Below are 24,827 nucleotides of genomic sequence, written 5' to 3'. Positions count from 1 at the left end.
CCATGTCCACAAAATTGGTTGATTAATTCTTCACTATAGCAGCAAAGACCATAAAGTTACATAGTCATCTATGGACAATTTTGTACTGGGAGCACAAGTGCCTCTATTTGTGCTGCGTAGTATCTGAAACAGTACAGTATGCTGTCAGTGTAGGGAAGGCACAGCATTACCCACTTATGCAGCCCTTCCTCACAAGCCCTTAGTTCTCATACCATAGCTGTAATCCTTTTCAGTTGCAAAACCTATGGTGGTCATAGGTTCAGTCCCCTCATTAGTGGCATCCTGGTGGTTACAGACCAAATTGTGTTCTAGCTGCAGTTTTAAGTGAGCTGATCCAGTTCACACCTTCTACCATAATATGGCTGAGAATATACTGTAATTATCTTTTAGGTTTTGCATCTTTCTGAATTTTTCTATAGTTTTGCATGATAAAAGTTGTTTACAAATCCATGTATTGAGAAAAAATACTGTATTAACATGTGTTTTGTAATCAAGTAAGTTTTTTAAATACAATTTTTTCATAGATTCATTTCTTTCAGAAATCACAGCTTAATGTGGAAATGGGCTGGAATGGACTTACAAAATAACATGTGCAAAATTGAAAGAGTGATCCATATAGTTTCTTGTTAGAAGCTCACATAGCAAACACTTCCGATTCTAATGGGTGTGTTTTTTCCTTTAAACAGAGGTGCACTGGAAGCTTATGTTCAGTCAGTAAGAAGTAGAGAAGGAAAGGAATTTGCTCCAGTCTATCCCATAATGGTACAACTGCTACAGAAGGCCCTGTCTACTCTTCAGTAAAATGTTCTTTGGAAGGTATGGGAACTCCTCTGACGTATTTAATTTGCACTGGTAGGGTAATACTTTGAATTAATATAAACAGCATTTGACTTCTGCAAAACCTATAAGACATCAATACTTAAATGTCTGAAAATCAAATGCACTATGCAGTCTTCAGCTTTCCATATATAATAAAAAACTTTTAAATGCTGTCACTTTTTAATTTAGAAACCAAAGCATTTTGTATCACAAAAAGGCTCTTTTCCCTGGGGACACTGAAACAAGATTTTCATGTATAGAGCTTCTAAGTTGACCACAAGAAAAACCTTTTGTGTTATACAATACACATTTACTTCTTGGCAACAATCCTTGAGCTTTAAAGTAGCATGTTTCATATTACATAATTCTTTATTCCATGTACATTGAAGTAACAATGTTAAACTCATGTTATATTCTGAGTGGAAATCTACTTAATTAAAAATCCTACGCATTCTTAAGTGCTCTTCCTATGTAGCAATCCTATAGATGGGTAATGGCATTTAGTCACAACTCATTTGATACAAATTTTATGAACATAATAGTAGACAATATATTTTACAAATTTATTTGAAATACATGAATATAGTGTGCAACATCAAAGACATGTCAGGTGCTGAAATTTATTGTTGTGATTCTTAAACAGAAACACACTCTTTATTTAGTAACATTAAAAGCTATGTTGTAATGTTCACAGCAAAAGTAGCCATAAATCTAACATATTTGCTCTACTTTTAGATAGATGGAGGGGAAACAGTAAAGTGCAAATGTTGCACCTACAGTAAGTGCAAAGTTTGTCCCCACCATAAAAGATGTCTTATGGCAAAATAAAATCTTTAAAATATGCAGCATAGGAACTCCACCCCCCCCCACCCCCAGCAAAAAAAAAACCCTTTAGGAATAAAATGGTGACACCACAGAAGCACCATTCTTTTGGGATAATGCAATGCAAGTAATGAATTTAATCCTGGGCCCTTATCAACAGCCCTGGCAATTCTGCAATCCTTTTTATTCTCACTGGGAAGAGATCACACCTCAAATAATTTAAAAATGTGTTATCTTCCCAAAAAGATAACAATTTTGCTACATATAGTATATACACTTCCTATCCACTTTGCCACACATTCTGGTAACTTGTTGGCACTGGGCAAATGAGAAGTTCATATATTATGTCAGAAAATCCCAGCTCCCAGATTTGTAGTTAATTACATAGTTTGTGCAATACATATTAATCAGCAATAAGAATCAATGTATAAACAGGTTACATATTTAAAATTCCCCTTTTTTGCATTTTTCTTAAAAATAAACATTTATACAAAGCTCCTCTTCCTACTATTCTTTAGCACCACAGGATATCCATTTTCAAGCCTATTACACCTGGACATATATGTAGTTTGGAAGAAAAATAAGGCAATTTGGTTTTAAAATGCTGATAAGTTTTTAGCTTTCTTAATGCTCTACTGTAATAAGCAAATTCTCATTCCTAAAACCTCAATGCTGCCAGTATTTTATGGTCACACCTTCACAACAAATCGTGAATTCTTGATCATCAAGTCTTCTTCCACTATGAATTTGTAGAAGAATTCAGATCTAATGTTATTGTGAACCCTGTAAAAATGAGAACCAGAAACTAAGATGAATGCACTGAATGTGAGACTCAATTTGCACATGGAAGTATGTTACCATGCATATTACCTGCTTCAGCACAACCACACAAAACCCAATGGCAACCCTGTTGGAAGAACTTTCAGGTGTTCTTGTGCCAATATATTTAACCCAAAAGCATTGCATTGGATCCAGGTTCCTTTCCTACAACAGAAATATTTGGTCTAAAAGGGAACCTAAGGATCCAGCCCATAATTTAATGCTTTCTACAACTGGTTTTCCTTAAAGCACCTATCTCAAAATGAGCATTACCTTACAGAATTACAGAGAAGCATTCCTTTCCCCCTTTGTAAGGTTGTTTCAAAACCTGCCCAGAATGTAAAAGGCAGTGCCTTTCTATGGTCCTGTGTAGACTTCAACTAGTTTATAGCTTCACCTATTGCTTAGAAATAATTTTCTCTTTGTTAGCTCTGGCTTCTATGGCTTAAGGAGGCAGTGCTTGCATTGATTTAATAAATTGATGGGGGAGTGGGGATGACAGATGCACTGTCATAAGGCTGAGTACTTGGTCAGTGCCAAAATACTGCTCTTTAAACAGGTTTCTAAACTATGGTATATGGCCCGGGAAAGCAGGACTTACTGCCTTAGCTTAGACATTTGCTATAAGAAACTCTATGAGATTCTTGCCCCTACCTTTAGATGTTAACATCAACATGGGGAAATGCAAAAAACAAGAGACTTTTTTTACCCCCCCCCCTTTTGTGCATTATCATACAGTATCATGAAAAGGGTAACTTTGAACATGGACATTCCCAAGCACCAAAGTGTGCACTAAAGTGTCAAAGTAGATGAAAAACATACTGAATTTGTTCGTTTCCGTTTCCAGCAGTCGGGATTTAAACGTTTTTGTTCTTCAGCCAAGGCCTTGGCTTCTAATGTGTACATCCGCCTTTCTTCATTTTTCATTTTTTTCCACCTGTCACCAAGTATCACACTTATGGCTCTGCAGGAGAAATATTTAGGAAATGGTCAATGCAAGAATCCAGCAGCACATGTAACATTTTCTAATATCCATTTCCTTTCTGATGATAGCACAGGACAAAAATTATATACAAGAAAACACTCAAGTGTTCACAGATAATGTCCTTGTTCAAGCTAGGGGCAATTGTTTATTATCCTGTGACACTGAATTAACTGAAAGGCAGGAAGTCCTACATGGCAATCTTTCAATGTGGTGATTTTGAAGATATTTGTAAGTAATTTGTCAAATTTGGAAAACCATTTCACTGTAAGCATGGGTGATGGTAGAGCAAAGCATTCACCTCATTACAGGGACTTCTACCACGATAACATATATAATTAATACCCATTATGATTGCATCTCCTTATGGCAGAATACAAATACATTTCAACTAGACATCTATTACCATCATTCACACTACAAAGTGCTTTATATTCCATTTATCCTGACAACTAATCTTTAAAAAATGGATGCAAGTCATTATGTGTCTGCAAGTTCTCATTGGGTCAGTCCAAAGTTGCAGTGTTTGGAAGAGTATGTATGTACTTTGCTTTAGGCATATAAAGATGTGTCCAAAACATACTGCTTGTGGCTAAGAAACCACTGATAAAGAAATTCAACATAAATACAACCACCAGTTTGTTGTGTGTCTTGCTATAGTTTTCCTTTGCTGCTATTCAGCAGTGCATACTCCCAGATAAGTATCTGTAGGATTGCAGCCTAGGATACATAACATTTCTGCCATGCATGACAATACCACCTAGCATTTATGTCAGACATAGGCAAACTCTGCCCTCCAGATGTTTTGGGACTACCACTCCCATAATCCCTGACCACAGGTCCTGTTAGCTAGGGATGATAGGAGTTGTAGTCCCAAAACATCTGGAGGGCGAGTTTGCCTATGCTTGATTTATATAAGGCATACTTTGAGACATGCTTAAAATGAAGCATCTTGAGATCTGTTCCCTGTGTTTGAGCACCACTTTCCTAACTGAAAGCATGTGTTCCTCAATTTGAAGCAGGGATGGCTAACCTATGGCTCTCCAGTACTGCTGGACCACAACTCCCACCATCATCAATTGTTGGCCATGCTGACTGGCTGATGGGAGTTAAATAGTCACAACAACAGCTGGAGGACCAGAGTCTGACGCAGTCAAAATATTTTTTTAAAAAAAAGTCCAGTAGCACCTTAGAGACCAACTAAGTTTGTTCTTGGTATAAGCTTTCATGTGCATGCATACTTCTTCCATTGAAGAAAAGAAAGGGAAGATGATGTTTAGCAACCACATCTTTAAACACACCCCATAATCATGGAAGTATGTAGTTAGCCAGGAATAGACACTAATAAGCCAAGCAATCATGTAGTTTTTGGTAATTATGCGACATGTCATAATTCTGTTCCCGCCTGCTTCCCATTCCATCCATCAAAAATGTAGATAGTACTGTAATAGTGAATTTTGTCAATGACAGCATGCCCTGAGTCAGACATGATGTCCCTTAATGATGAGTGCTTCTTACTCTCTGCTCTTTTAGAGGAAACCTCTTTAAAAGGTTCATCAATCCACAGTTTCCAATGAGATGCAAACCGGGAACCTGTGTTTTAAGCACTTCTACAAACCCACTGCTTGGTTGTGGGGAAATGTTAACCTATTTGTTGTACAAAGAACATTACATCAAACCACACCAATATGCAAGTTTCCATTTTGGAATCATTTTCAAAAGCAATTTAGAAGGACCCCCATGAAAATAATATTTTGTTTATCAGGTCAGCAACCCACATCTGAACGCTCTGCATATAAAATGTAAATCACAATCAGAAGCATACATATTCTTTACCTGTTATCTTTCCCTGGATACATCTGAGTATATTCTACTCTGTACTTTTTGGCAAAAAGCATGAAGGCATTCATTGGTCTTTTGCATTTGTTGGGAGAAGTTGCATTCACAGTACTTGCAGTCCCTGAGCTGTGGCTTCTGCTGGCTTTACTATACAAAGAACTGGGTGAAATCTGTGATGACTGAGCAGGTCCACAGTTTGTACTGCATTCTGATCTTTCAAAGTCTTGGCTTCCTGATCCTCCACAAGATAAAGAAGCACGGCGTTGGCGAGCCATACTACTTAGCACATAAACCGCAGAGGAATCCATCGGTGTAAAATCATAACTGAAATGGAGAAATCAGTTTAAAAAATAAGTTGCAGATTTGATTTTTCAAGTCTAGATTTACTCTCAAATAGTGATGTGAGGTGAGAATATTCTCTGGAGAATAATCTCAGGAATGAGAATATTCTCCACAAACTGTAAATTCTAATGTAAGAACCAGTTTTACAACCCACATTTAAAAAATCTAGTAAATAACTTAAAACTCCTAGAAGAGAAGGAAACACAGCTTCTAACAAACTCGGAAGATGGTGGACACGAAGATGGTGACTTATCCTCTTAAGATGCTTGAGGAGTCAATATAAATTTATAAACATTTGACACTTGTTACTTAAAGCCTATTTTTTAAATAAATTTATTTCTTGTGACAATTACTTTTCTAAGCAGATAGTAATTTGCATTTCTGATGTTATGTCACTTGTCATTACTGATTATTTGTGTTTGATTTTCTGAAAATAATAGCAATTATTTTAAACTTTATATTGATTTTATTAGTGTTGCACTGAAAATACTGTACCATGTAGATATGCTTATTAAATAACATGCTCATGTAGCAGATCTGAGTGTTTTTTAATAGTCCTTTTACTTCAAAAGCTACATTTCATACATACACAACATAATTAGACTTCAAAGTTTATGGTAAATATACAGTTAGTGGCAGGCTTAGGGATTAACATTGAATTTTCAATTTCAAGTTTGGTGCAAAAAAATCAAATGTAATTCACTCCATTGCCCCCATTGAATAAAAGTATCTGTACAGTTTTTGGTTGCCATCTGAACAAATTTACCCATGAATAAACATGTATATTAACTAATTATAACATTTTCAATACATTAAAATTATATTATTTTCAATGCATTAAAATGAATATTCTCCTATTTTAAATGGAAATTCTCTACCGTGTTTCTCATATTTTAAGGCATCCCTAAAAAATAAGGCATGGCAGGATTTTCCAGACCTGGCGAAATATAAGGCATACCCCGAAAATAAGACATGCTAGTACGGTATGGCAGGGCACGCCGCGCCAAGTCCCGACCCAGCGGGACCCAGCAAGGGCAGCAGTGCGCGCTTTGCCGAACCCCGACTGAGCGGGAGCTGGCAAAGGCAGCAGCCTGCCGCCGGCTTGGAGCTCGAGCCGGCAAAGGCAGCAGCGGCGCTTTGCCGAGCTCCACCGAATCGGGTGAGAATTGCGTTCGTACCCCTGCCTTGCAGCCTCCGACCCTTCACCTAGGGCGTTCACACGTGCATCCCCACCCCCGACCCGCGTCCTCGTCTACCGGTACCTGAAAGCTGCGCACGCGGCATTCCAGCACAAAGCCGCCAGCCAGCGTCGGAAGAGGAGAAGGAGGTGCCGCCGAGAAACCCAGAAAGGGGAGGCGCAGCGGGAAGGAGGAGGAGACCGGCGGGGAGGGATCCGGAAAGTTGCGAGCGACTTCCTGCTCCCCCCCCAACGGAGCGAAAACCAGCAAAGGCAGCAGCCCGCCGCCGGCTTGGAGCTCGGCAAAGCGCCGCTGCTGCCTTTGCCGGCTCGAGCTCCAAGCCGGCGGCGGGCTGCTGCCTTTGCCAGCTCCCGCTCAGTCGGGGCTCGGCAAAAAATAAGACGCCCCCGAAAATAAGCCATAGGCTTATTTTCTTGAGTAAAAAAAAATATAAGACATGACTTATATGAGAAACACGGTAATATTCACATTAATCGAGAATATTCTCCAAAAGATTATCACAACTCTCAAATAACACCTAACAATGCTCCCATTTGCTGGATCTTGTTCTCCATCTCATTTAGTATATCAATTATTAGAGGCAAATTCATCTCTTATTCATGCCACACATTCTAACGGAAGGTTTGAAACTGGTTGCTTTCTACCCCCTAGTGGAAGAAAACTGATAATTCTATAGATTTTTTATTGATACTACAGGTAAAGCTATGATATATAGTCAACCATGAATAAAGAAAACAAATTGCTAAAATATAGTTCATGTATCCAACATTTCCAAAAAATAACACCCAATATTGTATTTAAACTGCATTCTAAAACTTTTTTAAAAAATAACCCCTGCACAATCAGTCTTATTTAAGATTGCCATCATCTGCTACTGGTTCAAGGTACTGTAAGAAAAATAAATTCATAAAGTCTGAGAAACATCATGGCTGCTTGTGTGTTTGTGTGTGTTTAAAATTTAAACTGGAATAGAAGGAAGCAACAAATTGTTAGTAACACCTAAGAAAAGCATGGAGAAATGGTTAACTTGATATTTAAAGTATTTATCTATTAGTTATATTTATATGTCTTTCTTCCACCAATCATTGCTCAAGGTAGCAAAAAACAATTGAAATAAAATACTGTCCATTCTTAAGAGAGTTACCTTTTGAATGTATCAAACACACCCGAATCATCGAAATTAATGGCATCAGGGTGTCCTGGAGGTAGACATGTATCTCCAATGTGCATTTCACAACATGGAATTCCATGCTGAACCACAGTCAGGCTTGGATAAAAAGATGACCAACCTGAATGGACAAAAACCTTGAATTAGATAAATAGTCCAGCAACTCAGATTCTCTTCATTTAGAGTCCCAATAGCACAAAACACAATTCTATATACGTCTGCTCAGAAATACACCCCGCTGTGTTAAATGTGGCTTCCTCCTTAGCAAATGTATTTAGAATCCAAATGTCAAGAATATGAAGACGCTTTAAGCAACCAGACAAAGATCTGCCAGGCTCTCACTAACAGTGGAGAAGTGAGTTGGAGGAATGCTCTTGCACTCATTCATCTGCTTTGCATTCTCTCTTCCCTTCCACTGTTTCCCTCCCATTGTGAACAATGGGATAACTATCTGAGAGGAGAGTTAGATCAATTACTGACCTGGTCTCTCTCTCCAGAGTTTGGGAACATGTGGGATCAGGACAGCTTTTGATCCAAGCTGTTCCCCAACCCTCCGTGACACACCTTTGAACCAGTTTCAACATTCCCCCTTCTGGGCTGGGCTAGGGCATCAAAAGGTTTCTGCACCAGGGTGGTGGCGAAATCTGACATGAAATTTCTTTCTCTAGTGTGACATCGAACCTAGTCTCTAATGTCAGAGAGGGAGACCCAATACAGTGGTACCTCGGGTTACAGATGCTTCAGGTTACGCGTTTTCAGGTTACGGACCGCGGAAAACCCAAAGTACCAGAAAGGGTTACCTCCGGGTTTCACCGCTTGCGCATGCGCAGAAGCACCACATTGTGTCACGTGCGCAGACGCAGCATTGCAGGTTACAAACACTGTGGGGTGTGGACATGCCATGCCTCCGTCACGGATTACGTCCGCAACCCGAGGTTCCACTGTATATCCTATGATCCCTGGGCATTGCACCCTTAGTGTTTCCCTAGGTGTTTTACAATTAGAAATAAACACATAAGGAACCTGCCCAAAGTGTCATGGAGTCACCACATATGTAAAGAAAAGGAAGAAAGAGGCTTTAGAATCTCAGTGTTTCCTTCAGAACAGGAAAAAAAATCGTTCACGTCATTTTTAAAATTGCTTATTTAAAACATATACAGTACTACCACCAAAGGAATGGATAATCTAACAGGACTTCATCAATTTCAGCAAGGATAATATTGCACCATTAAGAGCTTCGAGCTTCCCCTCTGCCCCATATCAATATCCAAAAAGTCACGGGTATGATGTTATCTAAAGTTAGTCATGCTTAACTCCTACTGAAATCAGGGAGGCAACTGAATAATGTCTGGGAGTAAACGGAAACAGCACTGTTTTCCAAGGAACTTGAGCACAATTAAGTTTAGTAGGATCAGGGGTTATTTGGTAAATAAAGCTCTTCCCAGGAGTTGAATGCTTTCATTTGTTCAAATTCTATACAAGGGTAACAGTTGATTTTCAGTACCATGAAAGATATCAAACTTTTCCAGCACCCTAGGACTTGTAGTGCCTGCACATAAAGGAGTTCAGATGGCACAAACCAAACAAACGTTACAGCATAACATCATGGCAATCAAAATATTCACCTTTAGGATGCTACATGAGTCTCACTGCTGGGTTGTTTTACAAAAAATGGCAAGAGATAGCAATCGCTTTAATGTACACACAGGTATCTATCATGCTAATGGGACGCGGGGTGGCGCTGTGGGTTAAACCACAGAGCCTAGAGCTTGCCGATCAGAAGGTCGGCGTTTCCAATCCCTGCGATGGGGTGAGCTCCTGTTGCTTGGTCCCAGCTCCTGCCAACCTAGCAGTTCGAAAGCACGTCAAAGTGCAAGTAGATAAATAGGTACTGCTCTGGCGGGAAGGTAAGCGGCATTTCCGTGTGCTGCTCTGGTTCGCCAGAAGCGGCTTTGTCATGCTGGCCACATGACCTGGAAACTGTATGCCAGCTCCCTCGGCCAATAACAAGATAAGCGCCACAACCCCAGAGTTGGTCACGACTGGACCTAATGGTAGGGGGACCCTTTACCTTTATCTATCATGCTGGAACCTGCCAGAAGAGTTCCAGACCTCCTCCTTCAGCAGGCATTTGCATTTAACATAAGCCTGCTATTATATATTTATTTATAGCCCACCTTTTTTCCTGACAGGGCCTCAAGCCAGCTAACATAAAAAAGTGCTAGAAACTTAGAAAAAGCAATAATTGAAAACAAACAAACAATTACATATAGCCTTAATTTTAAAATCTGATAAACCATACAAATAATTATAATGAAAACAGTATGACGCTGGCCATTTCATTAAAGGTTGACAATTCCCAAAAGCCTGCTGGAACAAGGTTTTATTCACACCCCTTGATGCATGTACATGGAAGTTTTAGAAGCTTCCCAAATAGGCTCTGCATAGACACAGAAGAGACTGCAGAGATGAAGAAGAAAGTTTTTGTCTTGGTAATAAATTGGGTTTTTTAAAAACAGAGGTAGAAAGACTATGACATTTTATGACAATAAGAGGATGACTGGATTACCAGAATATACTGTACAGTGATGTTCTACATGCATTACAATAGTTATAATAATTTCTTACCTTTGTTTTTAACATAGAAAGGATGATCTAGTCTACACTCTACAGTAAGCAAGCCTTCTGTCACTGTGCCAGGATCAAAAGTCAAATTTAGAACTGACTCGCCAAATGAAACACTTTCTTCATGTGATATCAACTTCAAACCATCAGAACCATATCCCTGTAGAACAGGCGAGCTTTGGTTATTCAAGGAACACATGAGTCTACGGACATTGAAACTACTCTCATCCTAAAAGAACTAAGAGTGTAATTTATTTGGCAAAAACAGTCACTTTCTCCTTCCCACAGTATTTCTGGCTCAGCCACTAACCTTTATTTCACTTTACAAGGTAAAGGTACCCCTGACCGTTAGGTCCAGTCGCTGACGACTCTGGGGTTGCGGCGCTCATCTCGCACTATAGGCCGAGGAGCCGGCGTTTGTCCTCAGACAGCTTCCAGGTCATGTGGCCAGCATGACTAAGCCGTTTCTGGCGAACCAGAGCAGCACACGGAAACACCGTTTACCTTCCCACCAGAGTGGTGCCTATTCATCTACTTGCACTTTGTGCTTTCGAACTGCTAGGTTGGCAGGAGCAGGGAACGAGCAACAGGAGCTCACCCCGTTGTGGGGATTCGAACCGCCGACCCTCTGATCGGCAAGCCCTAGGCTCTGTAGTTTAGACCACAGTGCCACCCCCGTCCTCTTATTTCACTTTAGTCACTAGATTTGTTTACTACTAAATATAGTAGTATACCTGTATACCTGAAGGAGCGTCTCCACCCCCACCATTCAGCCCGGACACTGAGATCCAGCACCGAGGGCCTTCTGGCGGTTCCCTCATTGCGAGAAGTGAGGTTACAGGGAACCAGACAGAGGGCCTTCTCGGTAGTGGTACCCACCCTGTGGAACGCCCTCCCAGCAGATGTCAAGGCTATAAACAACTATTTTACATTTAGAAGACAACCGAAGGCGGCCCTGTTTACGGAAGTTTTTAATGTTTGATACTGTACTGTTTTAAATATTCAGTTGGAAGCCGCCCAGAGTGGCTGGGGAAACCCAGCCAGATGGGCGGGGCAGGGTATAAATAATAAATTATTATTAAATTATTATTATATATATGATCAGCCACAATGGGCAAGACATGCCAGGCAGGATTTCCTTCATATGTAATCAGCCTAGTTTGCAGCAGCACTTCAAAAGAGGAAATTTTACCTTTGGCACTATCGCCAAATAATTTAGCATCAGCTGCTTGTCTTGAGCAAGCTGCCATTGCTCCTGGATATGCAGCCAAGTAGCCAACCATACCTTCCTACCCCTTCCTCACAGGCTACCCTATTAAGATGCCTGCATGTAAATGCTTTCCTTTGCTGTCTGTCTTTAAATCTTTAAAGAGATTTAAAGCATGCAACGTTTAGAAATTAACTCAGGCAAATAGCTGATAAATTGCTGTGGTTATTACAAAAGACTATGAAAAGAAAAACTTACTTTGTAAGTACCGGTACTCACTGAATCATCCATTTCATTTTTACAGGCTGTGGACCTAGCAAAATCTTCAGCATCCTCCCATTCCTTGTTGCGTCCTTTATGAAAGCATAAACGTGTTCCTAAAGTTTTATTAAAAAGAAAATTAGTGTCATAAATATGACAAACCCAAATATTAAATCCTGCCATGTAATATATGGCATTTTACCTTTAAGGAAACAATGCCAAACAGTTGGAGGCCAGGAGTGGCACCATCCTAGATCATCATCGTCTGACAGGGATGACATACAGAAAATTCCAGACTCTGATTCACTATTTGTCTGTTGAGAAAACAAAGCCACATAAAGGTTTTTAAATAAATATTTCTAGGTGGACCATATGAATATTTTTCAGTTTCTTGCAAAAACCAAGCTGCATGGGGTTTCTTATATTTCACTCAATCACTGCCATGTGATTGTAAGTATTCTTACATTTTAATTCTTTTATATGACTCTTTGGAGCAACTATAGTATGGAACAAATCTTTCACAAACCAAAGACCCAGTTCCATATTTAAGCATTCCTATGCTACTTTCCTCATTTCTGTCTGTCAGTCTCCCTCTCACCCCACCTTAGTGTGTCCCCCTGACGCTAGAAAAAATGACACCTGCAACAACTAAGGCAAACAGAAAACTGCCAAGGCAGCTGTTCTCAAAAGTAACTGATGCTAAAAATGTGTTTTTAATGGACCTAAGAATCAGAATTCAATGTTCTGTATCGACAGTAGTAGAAATGAGTAAGACAATGTTCCATGTGTTTTGCTGTTTTGTTTCACAACTTCTCTCATGTTTTAATCTACTTGCCAAGCATAAAAAAGTGAACATCATAAAACTTGGTCTTTTGTAGTTCATTCTGTACCTCCCTTGGATTGTGAGCTCTTCAAGCTATGTACGCTACCACAAAGATTGCTACCAACACTAAACAAGTAAAAAAATCTAAATGAGCAGCTGGCAAAGTAAAGCTATTTCAATTTCAAAAAAGTTTAAATCTGGTCTTTAGCTAGTTCAATAAACAAAGCTTACCCTTTCATGTCTGACAGGTGTTTCATCAATGTGATGCTTAGGAAAACCAGAGTCACTATGAGAGGATTCTGGTGGAGGACGTGCATAGGAATGTAAACTTTTGCTTGTAGCTATTAGATGAACAGGAGATGATCTAGGAAATAATTGTTAAATATATATATATATAAGCAGATATTGCTCAAGGAAGTAAAGAAGGGAAAGCATCACAAGGTATACCAAGAGAAATTTATTAACGATTCTGAGATAGTAATGTATTGGTTGCTTCTTTGAACAGACCAAAATCAGTGGTTCCTGAAGAAATAAAAATCTTTAAACGTGTTTGGCCAATAAATTATACTCTGTAACTTCGAGGTCTTTTCTCCCTTTGGCTAAGCGTATTTGGCAATAGAACATAATGCTGCTAACATTTCTATGATGTGCTTGGTTTCATCAACAAATACTGTGCTCAATTTTTTTACTATTATCAGATCACAGCATTCTGCCCCCCAGTTACCAAAACACATCGATGGAGAAGAGGTCAACACAGCAAGTAGTCCAACCAATGCTCATTGCTACAAAGAAAGGAGGGCTGGGGAATAAACTTAGCAAGCTCCTTGAAGACCTCCTTATTCCAAGCTGTAACAAGGGAGAATCAATCCTTTAGCTCAGGGGTCAGCAACCTTTTTCAGCTGTGGGCCGGTCCACCGTCCCTCAGACCATGTGGTGGGCCAGACTATATTTTGGGGAAAATATGAACAAATTCCTATGCCCCACAAATAACCCAGAGATGCATTTTAAATAAAAGGACACATTCTACTCATGTAAAATCACGCTGATTCCCAGACTGTCTGCGGGCCGGATTTTAGAGGGCGAATGGGTCGCATCTGGCCTATGGCCCTTAGGTTGCCTACCCCTGCTTAACTACAGTGTTCTGCATGGCAGGGCAGCCTAGAAGCTTCAACCTCCTGCCACCCTTTCAGCTACAGAACTGGGCCCAAAGCAACAGCGAGCAACATTTTGGTTTATTTAGATCATAAGCAAGTAGACTGGGTGGCACACAAGCAGAAGGAGCAAAAAATAAATTTAAACAATAACCTGCTAAGCAAGTAAAAGTGATAATTGTCAACAGCCTACTTTAAAAACAGGGACTCTGGAATTACCATTAATTTTTTTGTCTCATGTATTACATGTTTAAAACAGTTGCTCTGCCTTTAGACAACCAACCACCCATGCTTGGATGTTCCAGTTGTAAAAGGGTAGTATCCCAAAGTTTAATGCAAAATAAAACTTTTTAAACAATATGAATAATGCTGCAAGCTACAGAATGGATAGAAATGTAAGAAATGTGAATCTACACCACACCTGTTATAAAAAGAGCACTGCATTAGAGGACTCTGTGGACTAGTAGCTATGTTTGCCAATTCTGTCAACCAGTTCACTCCATTCTCACAAGTATAAGCATTTTCTGAACTGCTGCTTGAGGTATGCTGGTTCCATGAAGGCATTGAATATTCCTGATGCGAGACATCAGCACTCAGCTGGAAAAGTGCAGGTGGGGTAGAATCAGTGTGAACAGCCTGCAGTTCAGGAAGATCATCTGCAAAGAAGAGCACATGGTCTGATTGATTCCTGCGGATTAGACCAGCACAACCTAAGGCCTACAGAGGTTGATCTCCCTGACTATTAAGATTCCGGGGGGGACGGGACGACAACAACAAATTACCTATTGTCCACGGCCATTTCCTTCCTTCAAGGCCCTTCACTGCACCATCACACCAAAATGGGAACATGAAAAATCCTGAGCTGGGTAGGAGCCCAGAGTCAGAGCCCAGAGTCTTTGTAACTAACCTTATCTGCTTATATCTATAACTACATTTTTATTTTATATGCAATATACTTGCTCTGCTTAGAGCAAACTTTTACTGGAATGGGGGTGGGGTGGAGGTAAGGCAATTTTCATTCATTCATTCCTCCTGTGTCCCCTGGAAAGTTATTTGGGTGGGCTAGGGGACCCTCCAGAACAACATGGGAGGTGGCACTGTGGAATGTAGGAGGAGGGGGACATTACTGAAAATTGCCCCTTTCCTACAGTTGGAGCCCCTGTTGGCATGGTGTAGTGGTTAGAGTGCTGCCTTTGGCCCTGGGAGACCAGGGTTCAAATCCCCACTCAGCCATGAAGCTTACTGGGTGACCATGGGGCAGCTACTCACTCTCAACCTAACCTACCTTACAGGATTGTATGTTCACCACCTTGAACTCCTTGCATGAAAATTGAGTTCATTAAAGAAGGCACCAGACCATCCTTCTCCAACCTTGGGTCCTCAGATGTTGTTGGACTACACTCCCATCTGGGAACTGGGTGTTGGAGAGGACTGCCTTAGACCCTTCCAGAGACAGAATGAGTCCCTCTATTGGGACATTCTGGATCCAACCCATGATCATTTCGGAGCCTTATTTTAATGGTGGCCTGCTCATTGTGGGTGGAGGTTGGCCCCTAGGAATAACTCAAAGACATCTAATGCAATGAGTTCAGAGCCCGAAAATCCCAACTCAGTCATGAGCTCACCTGGTGGCTTTTGGCAAGCTAAACAGCCTCATCTCACCAGGTGCCATACAGAGATAACAATACTTCACAAGGCTATCATGGCAGCAGGAGAATGGGCCTTCTTTGCAGTGTCTGTGGAATGCTCTTCCCAGAGAAGTTTGCCTGGTGCCTTCTTTATACACCTTTAGGCGCTAGGCAAAAAAGTTCCTTTTTAACCAGGCCTTTGGTTGATTTGATTTACATCCTATGCCCTTTTAAAATGTGGGGTTTGGGGGGGAGCTATCAGTTTGTGTTTGTTTTTATTATGTATTTTATGGTTTTATATCTTGATTTTATTCTGTGAACCACCCTGAGACCCCCGGGTATAGGGAGGTATATAAATTCAATAAATGATTATTAATAATAATCATCATCATCTTGGTATTTTCATCTAGTGAAAGGTATATTGTCGCCCTTTGGGAACAGTTTTCTCAAAAATGAGGAAATCGTATGGCATCAGCAAAGAAGCAGAAGACATCCACCAATTGTGGCCAACTTCCAGCACATTCATGTTGCTATTATTACAGCATTTTCTGCAGTTTCAAGTTGACAATGCTCCTCCCCTCCATGGCAAACTGAAGGCAGTTTCCAAACACATTTGTTTTTTGGCATAGAATCAAGTCATTCAAGGGAATACAATAATAAAAATTCAGCAAGTTTGCATGATTCCCTTGCATAGACCCAATATGCATTCTAGATCTTGTGCAAAGTATTCGGGCTAAATGAGTCCCACTCTCAACTCTACGTACAACTGGATAGTACTCAATGAATGCTATATGAATCTCAATGTGTAACACAAATACATACTGTTTATTTTAAGAAAGCCAGAGTAGTATTTACCAAGCTCCATGTGCTCATCACAAGATGCATATCCAGGAGAAGATGGGAGGTTCTCATTACACTTCAGTAATTCCAATGATTCGTTCATCCTTGAAGTTCTCTTGTCCACCACTAACAGGAGTTTCTGCACTGCATTAGGCATCTGATTAGTCTTAACTTCCCAAACCATGGTAGGATGCTTCAAATTATCTGACTTAAGCAAAATGAGAAAATTACATGCATTAAGTCACTTAGCTACAGTTACAACTGCATGAAGATGGGTTACCAAGATCTATCACCCCCAACTCTCTCTACAAAATTTTTGCCAATTAAAATGTCTCCAAGACTCATATCTAACTCTTGCCTGACATGATTGTTATACATAGACTACACAATTCATCAAATGTAACATCTCAGCATGATTCTTTATATGCACCATGCTAACAATATGTTTCATTCATCTGTTAAAATGATGGAATGGTATACAGTATTTTATGGTAGTAAGAGAGCTATTCTAACTAAATTCAATTTCTCCAAAACTGAGGCAGAAAAAGGAATATTTTGCTTCTTTCAGAGGTTGAAGAATCTTCATCAGTGTGTTAAAAACATCAGTGCTAGCTCAGTGCTGATAACACCAAGGTTGTTGGTTTGATCCCCATTGCATTGCAGGGGGTTGGACTAAATGACCCTCAGGGTCCCTTCTAACTCTATAATTCTACTAATACTACCATCCTAACCATAGGGAATTGACCTACAATGGCCTCTAAACAGATAACAAGGCTGGGGACATATACACATATGAGCAACCTAAGTGGAACTAGCAGAGACTTGCGTTCTGAACTCCCAACTTTGTAATGGGCTACTGCAAAGAGAACAAAGTGGTGAGGATGTCAGAAACTACCCAACAGCTAGTCTTGCAACTGACATTTACCCTAAAATGATTGACAAGTGGGACTGAGCAAACTTCTTTTGTCACCCTCATTGATGCCCAAGATGGAAATGATGAAAGTTATCATTTGACATTCGGAAAACCAAGTACACCTTCCACTTCTAATATATATAAAAAGAGTGCAACACATTAGAAATACATAATGTTGCTATGCAAAGCATCAGCTATGGTGTTGGCCTGTGGCCACAGCTGCCATAACCACTGCTGCCTTTATGGATGCTAGCTTGATCACTGAAAAAGACCAGAGTTTCAGCTGTGGTGAGTTAGGCTGCAAAAGAAGGCTGTAGTGCAGGCATCCCCAAACTGCGGCCCTCCGGATGTTTTGGCCTACAACTCCCATGATCCCTAGCTAACAGGACCAGTGGTTAGGGATGATGGGAATTGTAGTCCAAAACATCTGGAGGGCCAAAGTTTGGGGGTGCCTGCTGTAGTGGATGCTGCTCGGCCAACCATCCAGCATGCAGGATAGTATGTACAGGTGAAACTCGGAAAAATAGAATATCGTCGAAAAGTGAATTTATTTCAATAATGCAACTTAAAAGGTGAAACCAATATATGAGATAGATGCATGGCATGCAAAGCAAGATATGTCAAGCCTTTATTTGTTGTAATTATTTGTAGTTAGGCAGGTCAATTATAAATGGAATGTAATTAATGAAATGTAATAGCGATGTTTATTTTTGTATTATTGTAACTATTTGTTTTATTATTGTGGAATTTCCAAAAGAAAGTACTGTATTTGTAAAAATTAAAAGAAAAATGAAAAATAATAAGTTGCATTACTGAAATAAATGCACTTTTTGACGATATTCTAATTTCCCGAGTTTCACCTGTATTCAGCAAAATGATAATCCAGACACTTTTGTGCTCAAATGTTGACTTGAGGGACAGAAATTATTACACACTGGGAGATCTTCCTGTATGTCTGAGGAAGACACCTTCCATAAACATCAGTGCTTCATTTCTGTTGGGAGTTGACAAGACTGGTCTGGCGAGGTGTATGAACCTCCTTTGGCATGTAAACTTACTACAGCAGAAGTAAAAAAGTTTACTGACAAGCCAATACAAGTTCCACAGTGGCCCTGTCATGCTCAGTCTTATAGAGAGGTGTGAGAAACAAGTCACAGAGGCAGCAGGCAGGGTATATACACATGAGAAAAGTGAAGGCTATATTAGAGGCCAAGAAGCAAGTTAATAATGGCTGATATCCAAGAATGAATAAAAGCAAGACTTGATGAAACCTGTTGTTTAAATTTCTTATTAACTGATATCATTACTTTCTAATGTTGTTTTATGATTTCAAGGTAATGTATACTTAGGATGTTTTATGCAGATAAAACTAAATTTTTTATAGCACTACTTAACATTTTCAGAAGGTAAAATTAAAATTATTCTGTTTTCCAATAGTAGTTTATGTGTTTTTTAATCAAATGTAGCTTTACCAAGCTAAATGTTGTCCAGTAACAAACATAATGGCAGATTTGAATTCCTCACACCCAAAAATATATTTTTAAGAATGCTCACTGAAGAAATTTGCAAAAATAAAGTTTCACTCCCTAAAATGACACACCCTTCTAAGGCAGTAACTTGTTACTCTGAGTAATAATAAAAACCAGCCATGAGGTCTTTGCATACGTAAGATAGCAATGGATAATTTACAAATTAAAACCAAGGCAGAAGAGCAACAATCAAACACCATGCATAAACACTTTACTTTATGCATCTTGAAATACAGAATCAGTCTGTAAACAGCAAGATTCAGCCATAATTTATACAAAAAACCTCTGGAAGACAAAATTTGCAAACTTCAAACTACTGAATAAACACACAACTTAAACCCATATCCCAACATCACTCCTAACAATGAAATCAACTCCGAGGTCCAGCGCCGAAGGCCTTCTGGCGGTTCCCTCGCTACGAGAAGCCAAGTTACAGGGAACCAGGCAGAGGGCCTTCTCGGTAGTGGCACCCACCCTGTGGAATGCCCTCCGACCAGAGGTCAAAGAGAATAACAATTACCAGACCTTTAGAAGGCATCTTAAGGCAGCCCTGTTTAGGGAAGCTTTTAATGTTTGATGGATTTCTGTATTTTGGTATTTTGTTGGAAGCTGGCCAGAGTGGCTGGGGGAACCCGGCCAGATGGGCGGGGTATAAATAATAATAATTATTAATATTATTAACCACACTAGCCAAAATGGGGCTTCTAAAAACTAAGAGGTAAATTGTGCAGGGGAATTCCAGGACTTGTTAAAAAGAAAGGTAGAAAAAATATTTAGGGAAAAACTTAAGGGGGCAAAAAACAACAACAACAACAACCTTAAACACAGAGGACGAGTGACCATACTAAACAGCACAGAATCCCAAGTGTTTTTTCAGGGAAGAGGAATCAAAAACTGAGGGAGAAGGGAAATGGAATGGTATGTCCTAGAAGAGGACATGGCTGGCTAGAACTGCAACATTTTGTTTCGGGTCTCACTAGTATATTGTTTTGCCTTTCAGAGAAAGAAAGCCAACTAGTAGGCCAAAGAGCCAAACTGAGTCCCTGCAGGAATTGTATCTTGTCCCCTTCCACTTTGTGATTCAAAATTTGCCCACAGAAATTACCCATAAGGAAAAGGTTTTTTTTAAGTAACAATAGAGCTATTCCACTCATTCTTACAGAATTCCATAGTGCAGTCATTTGCTGCCTAAAATGAGGATTATGGGGTCACTTGATGTCATTTGACTGATAAGTGGGGAACCCCACCCATCTATCAAAATGGTCCATAGAAGGGGCTCAAGAGTCACGTGCTGGCTGGTTATAGAGCCAAGCTCTCCACTAGTCAGTAATCAGAGTAGACTGCTGGAAAAGCAATATACAGGTGTGTACGCAGATCTACAGAGGAAACTGAACTCATCCACTAGAAAAAAACAATACCAGCTTTCACAGATAGGTATCAATTTTGAGACAAAAAATGCAAATAAGGCATACAAGTAGGACTTTTTTCTTTCCTCATGCTGTTTTCATCCTTAATAACTTGTAAGTCATTATATAAACATCCAGATGGCTTTTCCACCATTGTCCTAAAAATCTTCTAAAAAAGAATTAACTATTTATTGAATATTGTTTCTTTAATTTAAAAAAATGAGAGTCACATGCCAGTACACAATATGAAAATGGGCAAGATTACAGTGTTGAAAGATGCTGCTGACCATACACTGTAAGAAACCGTTCTTAAAGATCTGCTTGGCTAATTCCCTGATGGCATTCTGCCAACAAATAAAAACTTTTAATATTTTAAAACCTTTAACTTGCAGATGAGTACAACCTCTGTTGTGCAGTTAGCTAGCAGATGAGATTACCATCAGATGCAATATTACTTGCTGTTGCAGCTCTTCTCATAAACTTATTCACCTTAAGATATCCACTGTATTTTTAAAACTGTTGCATTTCACTTCAGGTAGTTTGTGGCAGAGTTCAATTCATTCAGCATTATAAACAAACAACAGATGCACTCTTAAGATTGCTTCACATGTTCCTATTGGACACTCGCATGAATGATGCATGCTTAAAATCATAACAGGCAAAGAATTCAAGTGCATTTGAAAACAAGTATCCCGCTGTCAAAGATACTTTTACATGTCTCAGTGAGCCAGCCACGGGACAGTACTCCCTGTAACATGCACACATCTTTATTTTAAAGAAAAAACAAAAAACCACCACCACAAAGCTTTATCCTATCTCACTTTATTCACTACCAACTATCAAAGCAGTACAAGGCAACTCACAGAAAGATTCTTCTCAGTTGGTGGATTCAGTGTCCCCCCCCAAAAAAAAGGTCAAAGGGGGGCAAGTGCAGAAGCAATGGTATCTTCACAGCTAGAGATAAACAGTAGCCACCAGTGACCCTCTGGTCCTCCCTAGTGCACCTCCTCTGGCTCCTATTTGGCTTGCCATCTTCACTCAGCTCAAAGTTAAAGGAGGGTGACGAAGATTATCAAGGGTCTAGAAACCAAGCCTTATGAGGAACAGTTGAGGGTGCTGGGTATGTTTAGTCTGGTGATAAGGACTTTGAGAGGAGATATGACAGCCATCTTCAAATATCTAAGGGGCTGTCACATGGAAGATGGAGCAACCTTAATTTCTCTTGCTCCAGAGGGTAGGACCCAAAACAATGGCTTCAAGTTACAGGAAAGGAAATTCTGACTAAACATCAGGAGGAACTTTCTGACAGTAGCAACATTAAATTTGAATACCACCCCCATCCATAGATCTTAGGATGCTTCACGACACAAAAATACAGTATTTTTTAAATTAAAAAAATCAGGTTCTAAAGTAGAGTATGGATGGCCATCTGTCATGGAGAGGCTTTAGTTGAGATTCCTGCATTTGCAGGAGGGTGGACAAGATGGCCCTGGGGGTCGCCTTCCAACCCTATAGATTGTTCTACGACTCTATGAAACATGCACAGTTTGCACAAGTGAGAAGAGAGACGCTGGATACAGCTGTGCGGTTACTTAATTGACACGACTTCCCACTGTTATACAAGCCGAGAAAGTGGAAGGGCGGCCAGCCATTATCCAGCGAACTCCTCCTGCTGCATTTCTGTCACTGTCAGCTCCGCTCCTTCCTCCTCCCCCTCCCGCCACCCTCGCGCAGTGTCTCGGGATCTGCGCAAAACAAGAACGGGGGGCGGGGGCGGGGAGGACTCTCGCGCGCCGCCCTTTCGCCAAGTATCTGTCACGCGCCCCGCGAGAGGGGAGGGAGGCGGTTATAAGTCACGCGCGAGAGCACGAGCCACGGGGCGCCGATTGGTCGCTTTAACAGAGCGCCGAAAACCGGGCGGAGCCTCGGGAGCGACCAGAGGCTCTCCCTCCGCCCTCTCTGGTCACGTGGCCCACTGCCTGGAAGAGGAGCGCTTCCCCCTCCCTCCCTCTTGCTTCTTGTTTATAAACTTTTTCCTCGCAGGACACGGCGCATGCGCCCAAAGGCCCCATTCATTCAGAAGTGCGTAACAACAGGACGAGGCTTCGGGTGGGGGCGGGGAAGGGGGCCCGCGCCCCACAGCTGAGGGGAAAAACGCTCTCGGGCGTCAAGATATGGCCCGTTCCCCTCACCTGGCCAAATCAACAAGCGGCTCTCTTCACGCAGGGCGAGGCGGAGGGGACAAAAAAGAGAGAAAAGAAACAGAAGGACTTTCCTCGGGTCTCACGTCCGCATCGCCCGTGGCAGCTTGTCCGTTGCCGTATTGGCGGGGGACTCCCCCCCCCCACCGTGGAGTCGCGCCCGTCTTCTTCCTCCCCTCCTTTTCTCCTCAGCCGTTTTTCGGCACCTCACAAAGTGACCGCCAACAAAAAGCTTACCCTCTGCCCCCCACGCGACGACGGCCCTCAGGCGAGAAAGAAAAGCCTTCAAAACAACTCGTTTCCTAACTGTCCGCCCCCTTCCCTTCCTGACCGCCCCTCACGCTCGCTCGAAAACTTCTTGCTACTTACCAAACCCGTCGCCATTACAGGACTCCCTTCAGCTTTCTCTTTCCCCGCCCTCCCTCTTTCTCTCTCTCGGGAAAGCCCCGCCCGCCTTTTTATGGACTTTGGGTTCCTAATGGCTCCGGCGGACGCCCATCAAATGCCTCTTTCTGCTCATTGGATCTTGCGAATGGCTGTCATATTTCCTCCGTGGAAAACAGACTTGTTTTGATGTCCTTCCGCGCCTTCGGTTGGACGAGAGGCCCTGCCAGTCATCCCGAACGCAGAGTCGTAAATTAGTGTTGGCCAGCCTCCCGAGCCGCAGAGGACGGTGGGATTTGTCGTTTCTCTTAGCCTTATAAGCTAGTTAAGCTCAGGCCTGATGAACACCATTTCCCAGAAGGCTCTCGGCCGTTGGTAAACAAGACTCTTAGGGACACGTGTATTTGTTCAACCAGCATATTGTGGCCCTGTAGGGACTCTAAGTCAAACGCAGTAGAAAGGAGGAGCTCCCCCGTTCGTCTCTTACTTTTTCGCAGAATGGAAGCGGATGGGAAAAGAGATGGCTGAATGCAGATAATACCACTCAAAAAACCCAATCACGTTCGAGTTTTCCCTGACCTCCAGGCAATTGAGAGCAAGTCATTATATGTGCATGCTTAGGAAGTCTTATATTAAATGAAATAATCATAATACTGTGTAGTTTATAACTATGCAAATAAATAAACTTTTTTAAAAGATCAGAGAGAGAGACTGATCCGGAATGAGGAGCTGGAGTTTTAGATGGGGTTTGGCCCACCCTAAACCATATAACCAAACAGCTGGAAGACTGTTTTCCAATCTGTTTCGATGATTTAAGGCCAAGGTGTTTATGCAGAATGCTCCATTTCTCTCAACAGAGTAGCATTTGAAGCAGCATATGTTTTGGGGTGGTCATGCTGCTTTTTTTCAAAATAGGTGCATGACCAATAGTTTCACTCTAAAATCCTGTAACTTTTCTATGTTCTGGGGTCTATTTTTGTCCTGCTTATTTTGTGCTATAGCACAGATGGTAATAATACAGTTCAGTAACATTAGGGGACACCTATTAAACCAGAACTATGTATCCAGCATGAATCCATCTTTAATGCACCATCAGGGCACGTTGGAGAATACACATACTGAAAACCACCAGTCCAGAGGGGCCCTAAATTTCAAGAGAAGAAATCGCATATTAGAAGGAAGTTGAAGAGGAGAGTCAGGAGAATTAAATCACTCAGGCATGCTGCTTGAAGGTTATTTTTAACCACATAATAGAAATTAAAATGTAAACAGCAGCTTAGGGAAGTTACAAACAAGCCCAAGCATATTCCAGCATCATTGATGAGCACTAAAGGAAAGCTATGGGGACCCAGGTGGCGCTGTGGTTAAACCACTGAGCCTAGGGCTTGCTGATCAGAAGGTCGGCGGTTCGAATCCCTGTGACGGGGTGAGCTCCCGTTGCTCGGTCCCAGCTCCTGCCAACCTAGCAGTTCGAAAGCACGTCAAAGTGCAAGTAGATAAATAGGAACCGCTACATCGGGAAGGTAAACGGCGTTTCCGTGTGCTGCTCTGGTTTGCCAGAAGCGGCTTTGTCATGCTGGCCACATGACCTGGAAGCTATACGCCGGCTCCCTCGGCCAATAATGCGAGATGAGCGCGCAACCCCAGAGTCGGTCACGACTGGACCTAATGGTCAGGGGTCCCTTTACCTTTACCTTTAAAGGAAAGCTATAAAAAGGAGAGTGTGTTTTGGCTGTGAATCCTGGAAGACCTGTTCCCTGCCTTGCAGGGCTTTTTTCAACCTGGCTTGGGAGCCTGGCTGAGAACTACCATTGGCAGGACTGGCAGCAAACAGCAGCAGATACGTTCTATGCTTACGATAATATTTTA

General features: G+C 41.2%; 2 protein-coding genes across 4 annotated transcripts in view; one reads left to right on the top strand and one right to left on the bottom strand.

Moving 5' to 3' along the window:
- COG5 (component of oligomeric golgi complex 5) overlaps positions 1-13,729 on the top strand; it is a 162,699-nt gene extending 148,970 nt beyond the window's left edge. Inside the window, exons 22-23 of one of the 2 annotated variants that reach the window (XM_088676684.1) lie at positions 687-816; positions 13,605-13,729. In XM_088676684.1, coding sequence (XP_088532810.1) covers positions 687-801 — 115 coding nt within the window. In that variant the 3' untranslated portion in view covers positions 802-816; positions 13,605-13,729. Of the gene's footprint in view, positions 1-686; positions 1,684-13,604 lie in introns of those variants that run through there. The other variant, XM_035127862.3, reaches the window with a different exon arrangement.
- On the bottom strand, positions 1,369-22,969 carry HBP1 (HMG-box transcription factor 1). Of its 2 annotated transcripts, none has more exons than XM_035127864.3 (11): positions 22,944-22,969; positions 16,541-16,733; positions 14,479-14,713; positions 13,138-13,270; positions 12,286-12,397; positions 12,081-12,199; positions 10,619-10,775; positions 7,967-8,111; positions 5,279-5,605; positions 3,283-3,424; positions 1,369-2,424 (listed from the first exon to the last, which is right to left on the bottom strand). In XM_035127864.3, the coding sequence occupies exons 1-11, from the start codon at positions 22,956-22,958 to the stop codon at positions 2,413-2,415; spliced, it is 1,590 nt and encodes a 529-aa protein (XP_034983755.2). In that variant the 5' UTR covers positions 22,959-22,969; the 3' UTR covers positions 1,369-2,412. The 2 variants fall into 2 exon arrangements, with proteins under 2 accessions (XP_034983755.2, XP_034983756.2); XM_035127865.3 differs by having other exon boundaries at positions 16,541-16,729.
- Between the last annotated feature and the right edge of the window lie 1,858 nt (positions 22,970-24,827).

Source organism: Zootoca vivipara, chromosome 9, assembly GCF_965207765.1.
Source record: "Zootoca vivipara chromosome 9, rZooViv2.hap1.1, whole genome shotgun sequence".
Classification (NCBI taxonomy): Eukaryota; Metazoa; Chordata; class Lepidosauria; order Squamata; family Lacertidae; genus Zootoca; species Zootoca vivipara.
Note: the sequence above shows the minus strand (reverse complement) of the source record. Positions and strands in the feature narration are given on the sequence as shown.